General features: G+C 42.0%; 1 protein-coding gene across 1 annotated transcript; it reads right to left on the bottom strand.

Moving 5' to 3' along the window:
• Positions 1-302: 302 nt before the first annotated feature.
• Positions 303-12,481, bottom strand: sytl3 (synaptotagmin-like 3). The gene is made up of 15 exons (XM_062468225.1): positions 12,023-12,481; positions 10,379-10,594; positions 10,069-10,136; positions 6,998-7,049; positions 6,794-6,860; positions 6,618-6,690; positions 5,957-6,066; positions 5,621-5,731; positions 5,179-5,348; positions 4,975-5,077; positions 4,464-4,637; positions 4,208-4,307; positions 4,004-4,109; positions 3,358-3,563; positions 303-3,016 (listed from the first exon to the last, which is right to left on the bottom strand). Exons 1-15 carry the CDS (start codon positions 12,145-12,147, stop codon positions 2,934-2,936), a joined length of 1,764 nt encoding a protein of 587 aa, XP_062324209.1. The 5' UTR covers positions 12,148-12,481; the 3' UTR covers positions 303-2,933.
• Between the last annotated feature and the right edge of the window lie 2,152 nt (positions 12,482-14,633).

Raw genomic sequence — 14,633 nt, 5'->3', positions numbered from 1 at the left:
GTACTAGGCTAAACTAGCACGGTCCCATTATGTGGGTAGGTTATCTTTATCCTTCTGGCTTCAGCAAGACCAGCTGCAGCTAACACACTGGTCGAAAGATTGCAGACGCTAGGGATAGATTTAATACAAGCAAAAGTTACATGCTTTACTACACTAACAACTTTCAAAACATGTTTCCATTGTAGAATGGGTGGCGATGTAAAGCGTAAAGGTTTGCGCTAACTAACGACCTAATCTTGATAGCTACTTACTATCTGGGTGGTGAAAAAACTTCTGATATCTCTGATAGGTGACATTTTCCTATCTACGAAACACAAAAGGGTAAAAAAATATCAATGCTGAGACCAAACGAAATACTAATATGAGGCTTTTATTTCCTGGCGTATTTAGTAGCTTGCCGTGTCAGACTAATGCCAGCTCTCTTTCTGCAAGTCACGATTCACGAAGTGTTTGACATCTCCCACTTCAACCTATTACAGTTTTTTTCAAATGCTTATACACAAATTTCTTACTTTTCACACAATTTCTGAAACCTGACACTCAAACACCAGAACCACACCTCAAATCTGCAAAACCATACGCACATTTTGGCCTTTGACTCAGTTTTCAATTTCATAAAACACTTTTTGCAAAACACAACACACAATTCTCCACGTAACACACAAAATTCTAACAGGAAGCATCTTGATTTCCTTTTTCAAACACAACATTTTAACAGGAAGCATCTTGATTTCCTTTTTCAAACACGAGAAATTTACACATAATAGCTGTTTCAGCACAACACACTGTATACTATACACAAACATATATTTTAGCACCCATGCATCCATTAACTGCAGTGCACTGCATGATTGGTCACAGTTTGGTGGATTGCTGTATCATACCGTGCAACAGTACAGTGACTGTAAGAAGACATTCTGACGATATTGTAGATAATAGTATATATTACTGTCCTACTACACTCTTTCTTTTGTACTGTGTAATACTGTATTCACAACCGCAAATGCTTATAGTAAAAAAATAAGTTTGTTTTCATGTTTACCATGAATTTTTCATAATTTCTGCAATTTACTTTCAATCTTGTACAGAAATGTACAAAGGAGCTCATGAAAGAAGAGCTTTAGATTTTGAATAACTGTGTGTATATGATATATCCAAAAATGTAATATAATGGCAAAAGTGTTTGCAACATGAGACAAATGTGTGATTTTGAGACGTGCTTGTGATATTTTGAATGCAGTGCTTCATTTTGCAAGAGAAGCGAGTTTTTTTGCATTTTGTGTGTGCAGTTGTTGGATTTGTGTGTTAAGTTTTGAAAAGAAATAATAATAATTGTGTAAGCATTTGAAAAAAACTGTCATCATCTTGTCTCGCAGGCTCGAGGGCGTATTGGTTAACTTGGAAATGTATTTTTCCCTTTTCTGGGCGACAAACATAATACAGATAATAATAGGAATGAGTTTTGCAAATATATTGAGAAAAATATTTTCTTCGAAAATTAACAAAATATTGGTGGGGACAATTGTGTCTTCCCCAAACTTTGGTTGTGACTAGTCCCTATGGACCTTATGCAAACCTACGCCCTACGCCCTTGCACTCAAGCATATTTCACAATGTGAATGGCAGACAGAAGGGCACTTGGTCTAATTTTTGCCACTCTAGAGGGCATTTTAGAAACGCTTTTTCAACCCTGGGGGCACCAGGCAGTCACCCCCTGAAGCTTCTGGTGAGCCTGGATACACCCATCGGGACAGTATATTGCACCTATAATATTGGGGAAGCCAGAAGGAGATGATGAAGTAATATAGAGGCTGGTCAACATATAGGCTACTTTAAACAATGAAATACTTTATACAATTGAATAAAAAGTCTCCTTGATTCAAGATTGTGTTTCAAGATTACCTGGAAAACTGATGATAATATTCAGGTACTGCTTTGGAGCAAGGTATACCCTTCATATTTCCTGGCATAGTTGCCTTTGCTAAACCTTTTTAAGTCACCAACCCTGTTCAAGAATGTCCCACATGCAAAGACACACAAAGATGCAGACAGACTGAACAGTGGTCAAGGCTTGGCTACAGTGAGTTTGCTTCCTTGTGTGTGATTCCAGCAGACTACATGGTCTAGGCCTACCTACATAGACTGCAGTCTACTACCCTCTACTACTATAGTCTACTACTCTCCTTTCTACTACTTTCTACGAAGGATGGTAGGCTGCTCTTATGTGTTAATTGCCATCTTTAAGTGTTTTTCTATATATATTTTTTAAGACTGACAATAAAATCTATCAAGATAAACTATGCTGGGCCTGCTGAACCTATACCTCTTCCACATATACTGGTCAGGGAAGCATTACTTCTGTCTCTGAACACCCTTGGGGCTGGTGTGATAAACGCTCTTTCTATAATCTGAGCACCTTCATCCACAGGGTTGTCAAAGAACGGATACGCCATAATTGATTGTAACTTGTCTAGACGCTCTGCTTAGTTTCTAAGACCTTATTTTATGTCAATTAACCAATGGCTTTTGAAACAGTTAAAGTGACATTATTTCTTAACTTGTTTATTTAAATTAATACTTTCTTTGGAGATGAAGTAAACACGTAAATTCATGTCTGCACTTCAAAAAGTCTCCACTTATGTTTCCGACAAAGTACTTTGCGCGCAGGAATTTACTCGACGGAACTGTCTTTTGTGTTTGTGTTTTGTCATTGTGTTTCTGCCTGTTTGAGATTATTTGCAACACATCTTGGTTTAGCCCGACTTTTAGCCTGACACGGAGCAGGCTCTAGCGAGCAGCCACCTTTAATGGAACGGAACTCTCACTGAAGTAAGCGAGACTTGGCGAAATAAGTCTTGCTTTTCCTTAATCGACGTTGATGGAGCACCCCCCAGGGCTTGTGCGTCCGTAGACTCTGACATCGCCGTGTTCTGCTAGACGTTGATGTTGACTTGGACGGGCAGACGGAAGTCATGCCACATGTTGGGCATTTGCAATGCCAGTTGCCATGGCCACCCTGCAGAATACAGTGGGTTAACAGAGACCGTGAGGTCAGTGACATCACCCTCTGCCCCCCCTCCTCCACCTCACAAGAATTCTTTTGTTTTGTCTTTCTCACACAGCTGAGACAGAGAGTCTTTCTAGATAGGAAGGAAGTGTTGACGTCCGTGCCCTGGATACCTTGCTATCAATCAAGTGAAACCACTTCCTGTGATGTGGTATGCATCTAAAACCGGAGCTCATGAGTCAAAGGACTTAGTTCTTGAAGTAATCCGTGTGAAACGAACCTTTTCTTTCTTTCTCTTTTCTTTCAAAATTAGACATTTTAACGATAGTAACAGACAGTAACTAGTTTACCTGGCTCCATTCTGACCACGCCCATGGGGCGGTCTGGGAGGCTGAAGGGGGATTGGTCCCAGAGTTCCATGTGCAAGGTGGAGTCCAGGAGGTCAGAGGGCGTGACTCGGCTGAAGACCAGCTGATGAGACCACCCTGCTCTGGGCTTCACCTTCATGACATGTGTCCTCTGGAGCAGGGCACTGGACCTGGGGATGGCCAGGCACCTGACACACACACACACACACACACACACACACACACGTGAATACTTGTGTGAACACTCTTTTTCACATGAATAGACACTATCTCTCTCACACACACACGCGCACACTGAAACACACCACACGCGTTTACACTCTCTCTTTCACACACACACACGCACAAACACCAAATATAAATACACACCATTGCCCCATTTCTTTTCCTCTTGCTCATTCTCACACTCACTTACAACCAACTGATTACATGGTGTCTTCATTCCTCTCACACACACAGAAACTCCATATCAATACACACAGCAAATATAAATCTCACACTCAATGTCAAACCCTCACTCTAACTGAATAGGAGCACATCTACTGTAAACAGAATCATACACACCTAAATACACACAACACACCTGGCACAGACATTATCACCCCACAGAAACCCATTCATGATTTACCCTTTCACATAGGTGTTCTGGCTACTGTTTGTTTTTGTGGGTAGGTTTTTGGCACCGGTGATGAGAACAGTCAGTTGACCATCATCATGTAGTCCAATCTGAACCTCTGAGGGGAACAAGGAAACATAAGGTCAGCAGATCAGGTCTGACCCCTACTGTTGGAACGTGGAACTGCATAGAGAGCGTGACTGTTGACCATCATACCATCTGTTTTGCAAACCCAGGAAGGCTGGGACAAGGAACTGAACTTGATTCGGACAAGGATTTCTCTCCGGCTCTGCTCTAGGACGCCGCCTTCTGAACCCTCAGGTTGTTGAAGAGAGAGACAAAAAAAGGATTGAGAAAGAAAAAACAGATAAACTTCCACTTGAGCAAAACGCACAGCGCTTTTCTTCTAGCGGTTATTAGTTGGTGTAACTAGGGTCAACAGGTGTTTGGAGAACACCTGCAATCTCCACACCTTTACCTTGGGGCACAAGGGGTAGCAGACAGAGCTCGAATGAGCCCTGTCCTGAAACATCCAGCCCTCCAGAGGGATCAGGACCTCTCCCAGAAACACCTTCTTCAGAGTACCCGAGTGCCACACAGATGCCTGCAGTGTCCTCCCAGACAACTGGGGGCGCTCTATCTGGCACTGTTTGAAGCACAAAGGAGAACATCGTTCATGGATGAGAAGGAGGTACATAGGAATAGTGCAACAGTGAATTGACATATGCTGTCATATGATCATATGACATTGACCACGATATGTGATATACTTTTTCAGAATTACTGCTGCACAGCAAACCATTTTTAATAGGCAGTCATTGCTGTTGCACAACCAATGTGATCCTTTGGGTGACAGGATAGGAGGACATTTCAACGTTTCTCTTTGGGCCCCTCGGTGGTTTGGGGACCCCATGGTAATGTGCCCGGTTACACCCAATCAGTATCAGGGATACACACATGCTCAGTTCATTGTCTTCCCTTACCTGCAAAACTTCATCATAGACAGGATCTGTGGTGTTCCTCTTGATGGTTGTCTTCATCTTACTACTCTGAGATTTGTCAGGTAACAGGTAGATCTTGACATACCTGTGCATGCAGGCCATGGTACAGGAAAAGGATGTTATTAAAAGCTTATACAATTCAATTACAATTTCAAATGGTAGTCAATGTCTTGTTCCCATGCTTACGGATGACACTTCTTTCTCTTGATATCCCCGAAGGTCAGGTTTCTACATGCTCTCACGGTAATCTCTAGGCAGGAAGTGATGTCGTTGAAAGCGATGGCGAGCTCCAAGTCTCCAGTCACATGGACATGTTCAAACAGACTGCAGTCTGTGCTGGTGCGGCTGGTGCTTCCCTACAGACACACATCCCACATTACTGGACACCCCTCACCCAGGCACCAACACCAGAGAACATAAGCATCACAGATCCATCCTAATAGTCTACATCATGTGTTTGAAATGCACTTTCTTTGTTTTTCACATGTTGCAGGTTTCCACAAGCTTTGCAAATGATGAAACACAGACAGAGAAAATCAACCGTGGCACAATCTTGTCAGAATCAGTCACAGGATGCGAATACTGCACAGTATGAACGTTTCCCCATAATTTTCACAATTGCACTTACTCTTTTCTGGCCTGAGTATTCTGACCCCAGGGACGTGTCCTCCTCTGGCCCTGACAGGTCACTGTCCTTGTTCTTCTTGAACAGGCTGGGCAGACTGGGGCCTTTGGTTAACTGTTTGATGAAAAATTAATCAACAATGTGCAACATGTAACCAACTATGGTTTATGATTTATTTACTTACACTTCTACTTACTAATACTTAAAAGTACTTCCTTACTTCCTAAAGCAACGCAAAGCTTCTATACATTATAATACAATACACTGGTGATGTGTGACAAAATATTAGATTGTATTTTGTCGTTTTTTCTGGTGACATGGTTGATTGGTGGATCGTACTTTGTTGGTTTTGTTGATGTCTGTGTCAGAGAAGCTCTGGCGCCGGCTGGTCACCGTGAGAAGGTCCTGGAGCCCCGAGTCTCGCACATCAGTTTGAGACTTGGAGATCTCTGCCGGGAAAAACCAGAAGCAGTCAGCTCCAGTCCAAACAATCTCTCTCCTAATAACTGATAAGGCTGCAGACACCTTCGAAAAGGACAGAAGGCTTGTTGACAGTGATATGACAATTGCCTTTCTTAGTTTTTTTTCTGTTAAAACATTTTTTGTGAGTATATTGTGTTGTTTAATGGCTTTTGCTACTCTGACTGTACAGCCCTTTGGTCAACGGTTGCTGTTTTTAAATGTGTATAAATAAACTTGACTTGTTGCTGCTGCATGCTTATTAGGAGAGATATCTTATCAACGAAGCAGTAGCTGTGCTTTCCTCAGCACTGATGACTTAAAGGTAGATACAGGGTTCTCCTATAAATCAATTATGATAATGCCCTCGGCTCAAAGGAAATTAGCGTCTGCTTCCTCTTATGTAACCACTGTTTTGCCTTAAAATGCAATTTAGTTCTCTGACCACTTAGTAGAGAAGGCCCTCATTACATTAGAGACTTAACGTTTAGTCTGAAGTCTGAGATGGCTTGACACTAAATCAATAGAATGGATCACATACTTTTGATATGGCTCGTGAAGGAAGCCATCAGGTCTTCCACAGACTTGGTGAAGGGTTTAGAGTTCTTCAGCGTCTAGACATTGAATTCATATAATTACTATCATAAAAAATAATAAAACAAAAATGAGCTGTATATTTCAAGTACTGTTAATAATTCGAATGCGTTTTTTGCTTACCCCATATCTGCTAAAAGATGGACCGTCATAATAGGGTGGAGGGGTTGGTGGCACAACTGAAATATGACTGAAAGACGATACACAGAATACTTAATAATAATTAATTAAAATTAAAACAGGTCATGACTGTGAACATTTTTATGACATAAAATAACATATTTTATGGCAGCATTCAGAGACGAGATCCCAAGACTGTTATCTCACCTCAACCTTTGATAAGACTTGAGTAGTTTCTCCCCAACAGTCTCATGTCTATCTGTAATATAAAAGAGAACAGCTGTTGACAAAACCGCCTACTTTACCAATACACTATAAAATATTACTGCTCTGAAAGCTTGTGGGCAGTGTTCCCACAGACAGCAGTAATGTATTATTCAGTCAAACTGTTCAAAGCAGTTCACTCATGGATTGAAGTGTTATGCTTAGAGTAAAATTCAACCCTATTACAGTTTTTCTCAGTTGTTAACACACAAAAAGCACATATTCGGCACAATTTGCACACCCTTCACTTCATGTACCAATCGCTCGACCCAATTTGGCACTACTTCACACTGTCTTATCTGCATTAGACTCTGACTTTCCTTTTTTACACTCTGATGTCAATTACACATCACCTTGTTGTCAAAACACTACACACAATGTTCAGTTGTTGCACACACTTTTCAAGTAAAAGCTCAAAGCATCAACCTACAACACACAAATGTTAAAATCTCTACACTTTCAGGTCTGTTGAGCAATTTGCAATCAGGACTGCAGCATAAAAGTGGGATGAAGAGGAGGAGAAGGACAAGGAGAAGAAGAAGAAGGGAGGAGGAGGAGAAAGAAGGAGAACGGTCGTCTGTAATGAGATTTGGGCCACTGTGGTAGACCATGTGCTCAACCATGGTTTGAGCATGAGGAAGGCTGGCCAGAGGGTCCAACCAAATCTCAGCCGCTTTACAGTTGCTGCCATCATTAGAACCTTCAGGATGGAGAACAGGTACGAAATCTATTTGCCTTGTGTACTGTAATACTGAATATCAATAGAATACAGTGTGCTCACAGTATTTGTATTTTGCAGAACTGAAAGAGAACCACACCGTGGAGGAAGAACACACACTTTCACAGCCGAACAGGAGACTGAAATTGTAAATATGGTTTGTGAGAACAACGCTATCACACTCCGACAAATACAAACTAGGAACCTGGCTGACCATGCTACATTCATGAACGTCCAGACCGTCAGCCTCTCTACATTGGACCGTATTCTTCGCAGGAATGCCATGCGGATGAAACAGGTGTACATTGTCCCATTCAACCGGAACACAGACCACATCAAGGAGTGTGGATGAGGCCCTCTGGCCAGACAGGAACCGGAGGCATGATGCCTAATTCCTTTTTGTGAAGGGGGGGGGGGGATTGAGCAGGCCGGTTTACAGTACTGTACTGTTCTCTGTGTGTACCGAAAAAAATGCTGGATATTTGTGTGCTGTTTTATGTTTGACTATGAAAAAAAGTAGGCCTACACTGAGTAATTTTACAAAAGGAGAAATGGCTCATTCTCCAGAGTCATTGTCATTCATATGGTGTGTTCCATTTTTATAATTGTGTTTTCAATTTTGCACTTGCTGTAAATGCTTGGTAGTGTGCAGACAAATACTTAGTTGTGTGTACTCAATGAATGGTATGTGTGTGTCATTTGAAAATATGGCTGTGTGTACCAAATGAAAACACGAGTTCCATTTTGTGAACAGTTCAGAGATTTTATGGCAAAGAGTCCTCTTGCAAAGGGAGTGTCAGGTTTAGCATTTAGTGTGTGAGGTTTTCAGTTTTGTGTGTGCAGTTTTGGGAAAGCCGTTATTGTTTTGAGAAACGTGTGTCAACAATTGTGAAAAACTGCATCATGTATTGTACCCATGGCAGATATCAATTTATGTAATTTTACACAAGTACGAGTCAAGCTGTAAGTATCTGATCTGTGAATACGCTTTTAACCAGTTTGTCATAGCGAGGGAGATTTGAACCTACGGGACCGATCTTGCACCCAGCGCAATTGACTTTGTCAACGACGCAAGTATCATTCCTAGTTTGCACTCGACGCAAAGCTGACTTTTCCCTCCACAGACGCACGTCGAAATGACCTTGCGCTCCCGTGGGCGGTTCAGCGAAAAAGGAGGCGTGTTCCGGCGCAAACGTTCCCTGGTGCTATTTTGCAGTTTACGAAAAACAATTCCGCCACTGACCAGGAAAAACGTGGTCTAAAGTCAATTGCGCATTATTCAGATGCTATTTTAAGGGCGCAAGCTTGGTCCGTGCACACTGCTGGCGAGGCCGGGTCTTCTTTCTGCGAAGCTACGTTACATTGTTTTGATTTATGGCGTGTTACATTTCTTCAATGATTATAAAAAGATTTTCACGAGAAATCTCTATGTATGTGAACATGATTTGTAACAATTGTGCCAATTTTCTCCCACGCCTGTTTAACCGAAGCTAATTTGGGTGGGTTTCTTCTCCCATTTCCATCAGAATCAGAATTCGGTTTATTCGCCATGTAGCCTATGTTACACAAACACGGAATTTACTGTGGCAGGAAGGTGCAAACAATAAACATATACGGGTCTTAAATTAAGTAAACAAGTACAATAGTTAAACTAATTCCTAGAACCAAACAATTTAAAAAATAAAATATAGGGTAGGCTATATAAAAATAAGAATAAGAATTTGAATGAGCAGCATGAGCGGGCAATTTAGTGCAATGAGAAAACTGCTCTGCCTTTCCCATACAATGTCACTTGTCTATCTGTTACGGCCCTGACTAGAACGTCGGTCTCCTTGGCTGTGAACCGCTCCTGGCGTGCGCCTGGCAAATCCGCCGTTATAATAGCAATCCGCCATGGAACAAGCGCTGCTCTTAAAGGGAATGTGAGATGACGCTCTGATTGGTTTATTGCACGTTACGCCCAAACCACACCCATTAGTAATGTAGTCACTTCGGACCAACCCATTTTAGATTTGCGCCAGGCGCAAAGTCATTTATCCCGCCGGCAAAATAGCAACCGAGCCGGAGTCCCGCCCACAAAGTTACTTGCGCTTTGCGGTTTGGTACTTGCGTTTCAGATCGTCAAAATAGGGGGGTACGACTTCCAGATCTGAAGTAAAATGTTCTATAGCTATCCCTGATCTCAGCTCTAAGGTCCATGTTGCTATGTTTATAGATGGATGGGGATAGTGAATAATGGCTTGATGCACAGAGCAAACACAGTGATAGTTTGTATGTAAAGACAGTGGAAACAAACCTGGTTCAGCTGGATATTTCTTTGCCCTCTCCTCCAAGAACCACTCACCAGACCTTATCTTGACTTCCCTGTAAGGAGCAGACCTGTATTCAATGAAAACGATCTCGCACAAGCATCCACCAGGATTCAAGATGAGTACCCCATTTATCAGAAGAAAAAGTCATTCCTACCCCTCCATCATTAGAACATCGCTGGAGTCTGAATTTACTGAGTACATACTAAAGTGTGCCACACAGTCTCTTTGGGTGACGTTCTCATTTGGGCCAGACAGCCATCTTGAGCTTCTGGCTCGTCTCCCCCCAGAGCTCACCTGTAGGCGTGGCAGACGGTACACTTCCAATCCATGGCCGACTCGCCCACGCGGCACTTGCTGCAGATCCGGTGGCTGCAGCCTCGGCACACAGAGCCTGAGTTCCAGAACTTTCCCAGGGGCCTTTGGCAGCGGGCGCAGGTCTTCTCGCTGTACTGCCTGGAGAAGCTCTTGGCACCCTTCCTTTTGATCTCCTGGAGCTCTGACTTCAGTCTCCTGGGAACATAGGAAGTAGGCAGCGAATCACAGAGGGGCTTTTTACAGTTTTTTCCAATTGCTTAAGCACAATTTTGAAAACAGGGCTCACTTTGTCAAAACACAACACACGATTCACACAACTAGACACACAAGTAGCAGAACACCTCCATCCTTTGGCAAAATAAAACACTTTGTTCAAAACTATACAATCATGTATAAAAACCCATTTCTGTCACCGAATGCCACACACATGGTTCATAAAATTGGACTCACTGTTTGAATCAGTTACACACTGTAGTGAAAAATTTAAAACACTTTTACACTAACTATTCTTTTCTGATGATATAACCTGTTTGATTTTGTCAGAGAGATTGTTCCAGTAGAGTACGTACAAGTACATGAATATGTTGACCAAAAACAACACACAAGACTAGTACTGCACACTGCTGAAAATATTTAGTGTATTTCTCCACATTGTCTACGTAAAGGTTGCGTTTTGCGCAGAAAATCTGAACATATTTCAAATTTAAAACTGTATAGTAGGCTACATACTGTAAACACAGCAAATACATTTGTGGAGACAAATGAAAGTATTCAGCAAATGAAATACAGTACATTGTTTCAATCATGGACTGCCATGAATGTGTACAAAGTACTGATGTAGTGCATATAGTAGGCTACATGTTACTGTACTGTAGACAGTAGAGAATAGTAGTTTTCATCTGTGCTCTTGTTGAAATGTCCAAATTACTGTTGCAACAGTATATCTGCTGAGGTTGGGCTGAACTCTCTGTCCAGCCTCTCTCAATGTTGCCCCATGGTTCACAACATGGTCAACCAATGTTCGAATTGCCTTCCATTTTTGATGGTGCTTTTTATGGTGCTTACACCTGATTGGTATGTTTACAGTTTAGCACTTAAGTGCTTGTACACCTGACGCCTGTGTTTGATCCATTTGTTCACGTGTGGCATTTTACAAGGCAGTGTCTAAAAAAGGCAATGAAGTGACATTATCTTAAATGTATGTGTCTAATGTAGAAAAGTGTGTTTAGTGATTTGCAAAACACTGTGTGTAGTATTTAGCAAATAGTGTGAGGATGAGAATGTGCTTATAGTTGTGCAAGTGTGGGCTTCTGTTTTGCTCCTTGAGTGTCAGGTTTCACTAACTGTGTGTTATTTGACATTTTTGTGTCTAAGCAATCGGAAAAAACTGTAACTACCAGACTAAGAAAGCTCCTCATGTCTGTCAGTGTCGTCATTAGTCACTAGTTCAGGGCATTTGTGTCGTACTCTACAAACCAGACACTACTGTGTGAAACAAATATTTTAAAAGTCTAAAATACAATGTGCACTGTCAGGGGTTATGATTATTCAGTGTTTTCAAAAGTCTCTACACAGAACAGCCCCTTATCAAGATATGAGGCGTTGCACACAGGTGCTGTTTACCTGATTCTTTCCTCCTCTCTGCTCCGCAGAAGTTTGTCCCTCTGAAGAACCTCCAGAACCTTTTCTCTCTCCAGGGCTTGGAGCACGCTCAGATCCATTGGTGTGTCTCTCTCTTTCTCTCTCATAGATAATATTTATCCTGTTGTCTTCTTCTGCCCTCTTTTGTATCTGTGATACAAAATCCTTCTAGAAGAGGACTGTCGTCAGAGTCTTCAGTCAAAGCAGACTGCAACTGGGATCAATATCCCATACTCCAGGTCCCTATCCTCACAGTACCGCCGCAACCGGATATCGATTACTCCGGATGTTTCTTCCTGGACGGAGCTGTTCAAAAAGAGCTGTTCAAGAGGCCGACTTGGTTTCCATAGAGATCCTCTCCTCTCCTGTGAAAGCCCTGAGGTGATGTTTCCTGTGACCAGAGAAGACCGGCGTTTGGTCACTGGAGAACTGTTGTGTTCTGGCCCTGACGGGAGACAGAAAGGTTTGAAACCCCACAAGTTCAGCACGTCACCTGATGCCTAAGCTCTAAGGTCCTGTCAGTGTCGTCTTCTTACTGTGGGCTACATAGATCAGTCATGCTGCCCCGCCTCCAGCCCATTTATGGTGCCCTCAGCCTCCTCTCCCACACCAGCATCACCAGCCTTTACTCAGAATAGTAAAACAACCGCGTTCATCCCCCCCAGCCACAGCCGTACAGCCCCTCCTCCTCCCCCCACCCTGCAGGTTGCTTGTGCTTCTGCTTCAGTTGCAGAAATGCGTCAGAGGACACCAAATGCCAAACCCTTGCATTATTGATGGATGTATCATTTTTTACCTATTTTTTTAAAACCCAGTCAATGTATTTTGGTTTAAGACAGGATGGGAGATGAAGAGAAAGAGGAAGCGTCCTTATCAGAGTCTGGAGGCCACCTTGTGAGGCCAGATAAAGGGCCGTCCCTGCTATTATCCAGACCTGCTGTGGGCCACAGCTGATAGGGTGAAATGTGATTAGGCTTCACTGTAGAGGCCTGGTGTGTAGGCTAATACACATCTTAGAGAGCAAGACAATAACACTGTTCTGTTAGAGGCTATAATGGGTGGGATTCTATGGGGTGGTTATATTTTACACATGTTCCACATGTGAGCAACACAGATTATTGATAAAACCCTAAAAAAGGTCTCTGTTATGAGGTTGAAGCAGTTCTTTTACTTTCAGGAGCTCTTTTTAAAAGTATCAAATGCAGCTTTGTTTTTTAACCCAATTTGTTCATAACAGTGAGTGAACAATATAACAATGCTCTGCACTGCATACCTACCTCTGGTTTTGTAAAGTGATGATCAAAATCACTATACAGAATATTCTGATTCTGAAAATCAAGTCTGATCTGTTCACATTTCAAATCCACTGATATTGACGATGTCATTTCAACAATGATAGACCACCATGACTCAGATGATAAAAAATATAAATAAATGTAGACTTCCCAGAAATGACAATGACAAACTAACCACTGCAATGACAGAACACCTGACTTTGTGTGTGTGTGTGTGGTGTGTGTGTGTGCGTGAGCCCCCCTGAACTGGCGTGAGAAACCACCCCTTCAAAACGAGGCTTTATGACACAGTTCCCAGCCAGAGAGTAATTTCCTGGTAGGTTTAACTTAGTGCGCATCGGACACATACTTTGCATAGTCATCTAACATGTTCACTAAAGTCTCACAGCCCACCACAGACACCAAATAAAGGTATCGTTCAACGTCTTAGATTCCATCCACCCTCACAACATGTGAACTGCCCTGTCCCACTGTTTTTGTCCAGCCCAATGCTAAACTCACTGTGTGCCCATCATGCTGAAGCATGACAACACTAAAAAATAAACCAGTTCATAGGAGAATGCCAGCTGAAGTTTCCATGCAACCACATAGTGCTAACACACAATCTTGCTTACCTGTCCTTAGTTTCAAGGTATATGGCAGAATATGCTAATACAATTTGTGTAGGATGAAAATAGGTCTAAACGTTAGCTTGTTAGTTGTAGCTAACATTAAAGGTTTTAGAAGGTCCATGTCACATTCATCTACTTAACATCTTACCCAGTCAATGTATAACAGCACATAAACTGCTCAGAATCCAAATGAGATATGTTTACCACTGACAGACTCTCTCTTGCCGAAATGTCTTTTTACAGTTCTATACTGTACAGACATAGTAGAGGAAGGGGATCATCAATGGCATGTAAAACAATAAGAAGTAAGATACAGGTAGATGTTGATGCTTAACTTAATAAATGCATCATAAAATGTAAAATGCATAAGAATCTGTACCTCATAGTTCATCAAACCAAAAGTGTTTCGGTTGTCAGAGAAGCAAAAAAACTTACCTCAGTGTTGTTCTCAGCACCAGTGGTGACCTTGTGAAAGCGACTTTTATATTCACACAGAGCAGCAGGAAATACAAAACTTCCAGCTTCCTTCCTGTCTCAACACCAACCACAGAATCACCGTAAAATTGTCACTTTTCTCTAGAATTCTTTGCAGCTTACAGCAGTTTTGTGATTCAGTAAAATTGCTCACTGTTGATTGAATCACACCGTGAGATGTGCTGTAAGCAAAGATCATAAATCACAGGTCAC

This window comes from Osmerus eperlanus, chromosome 8 (assembly GCF_963692335.1).
Source record: "Osmerus eperlanus chromosome 8, fOsmEpe2.1, whole genome shotgun sequence".
NCBI lineage: Eukaryota > Metazoa > Chordata > Actinopteri > Osmeriformes > Osmeridae > Osmerus > Osmerus eperlanus.
Note: the sequence above shows the minus strand (reverse complement) of the source record. Positions and strands in the feature narration are given on the sequence as shown.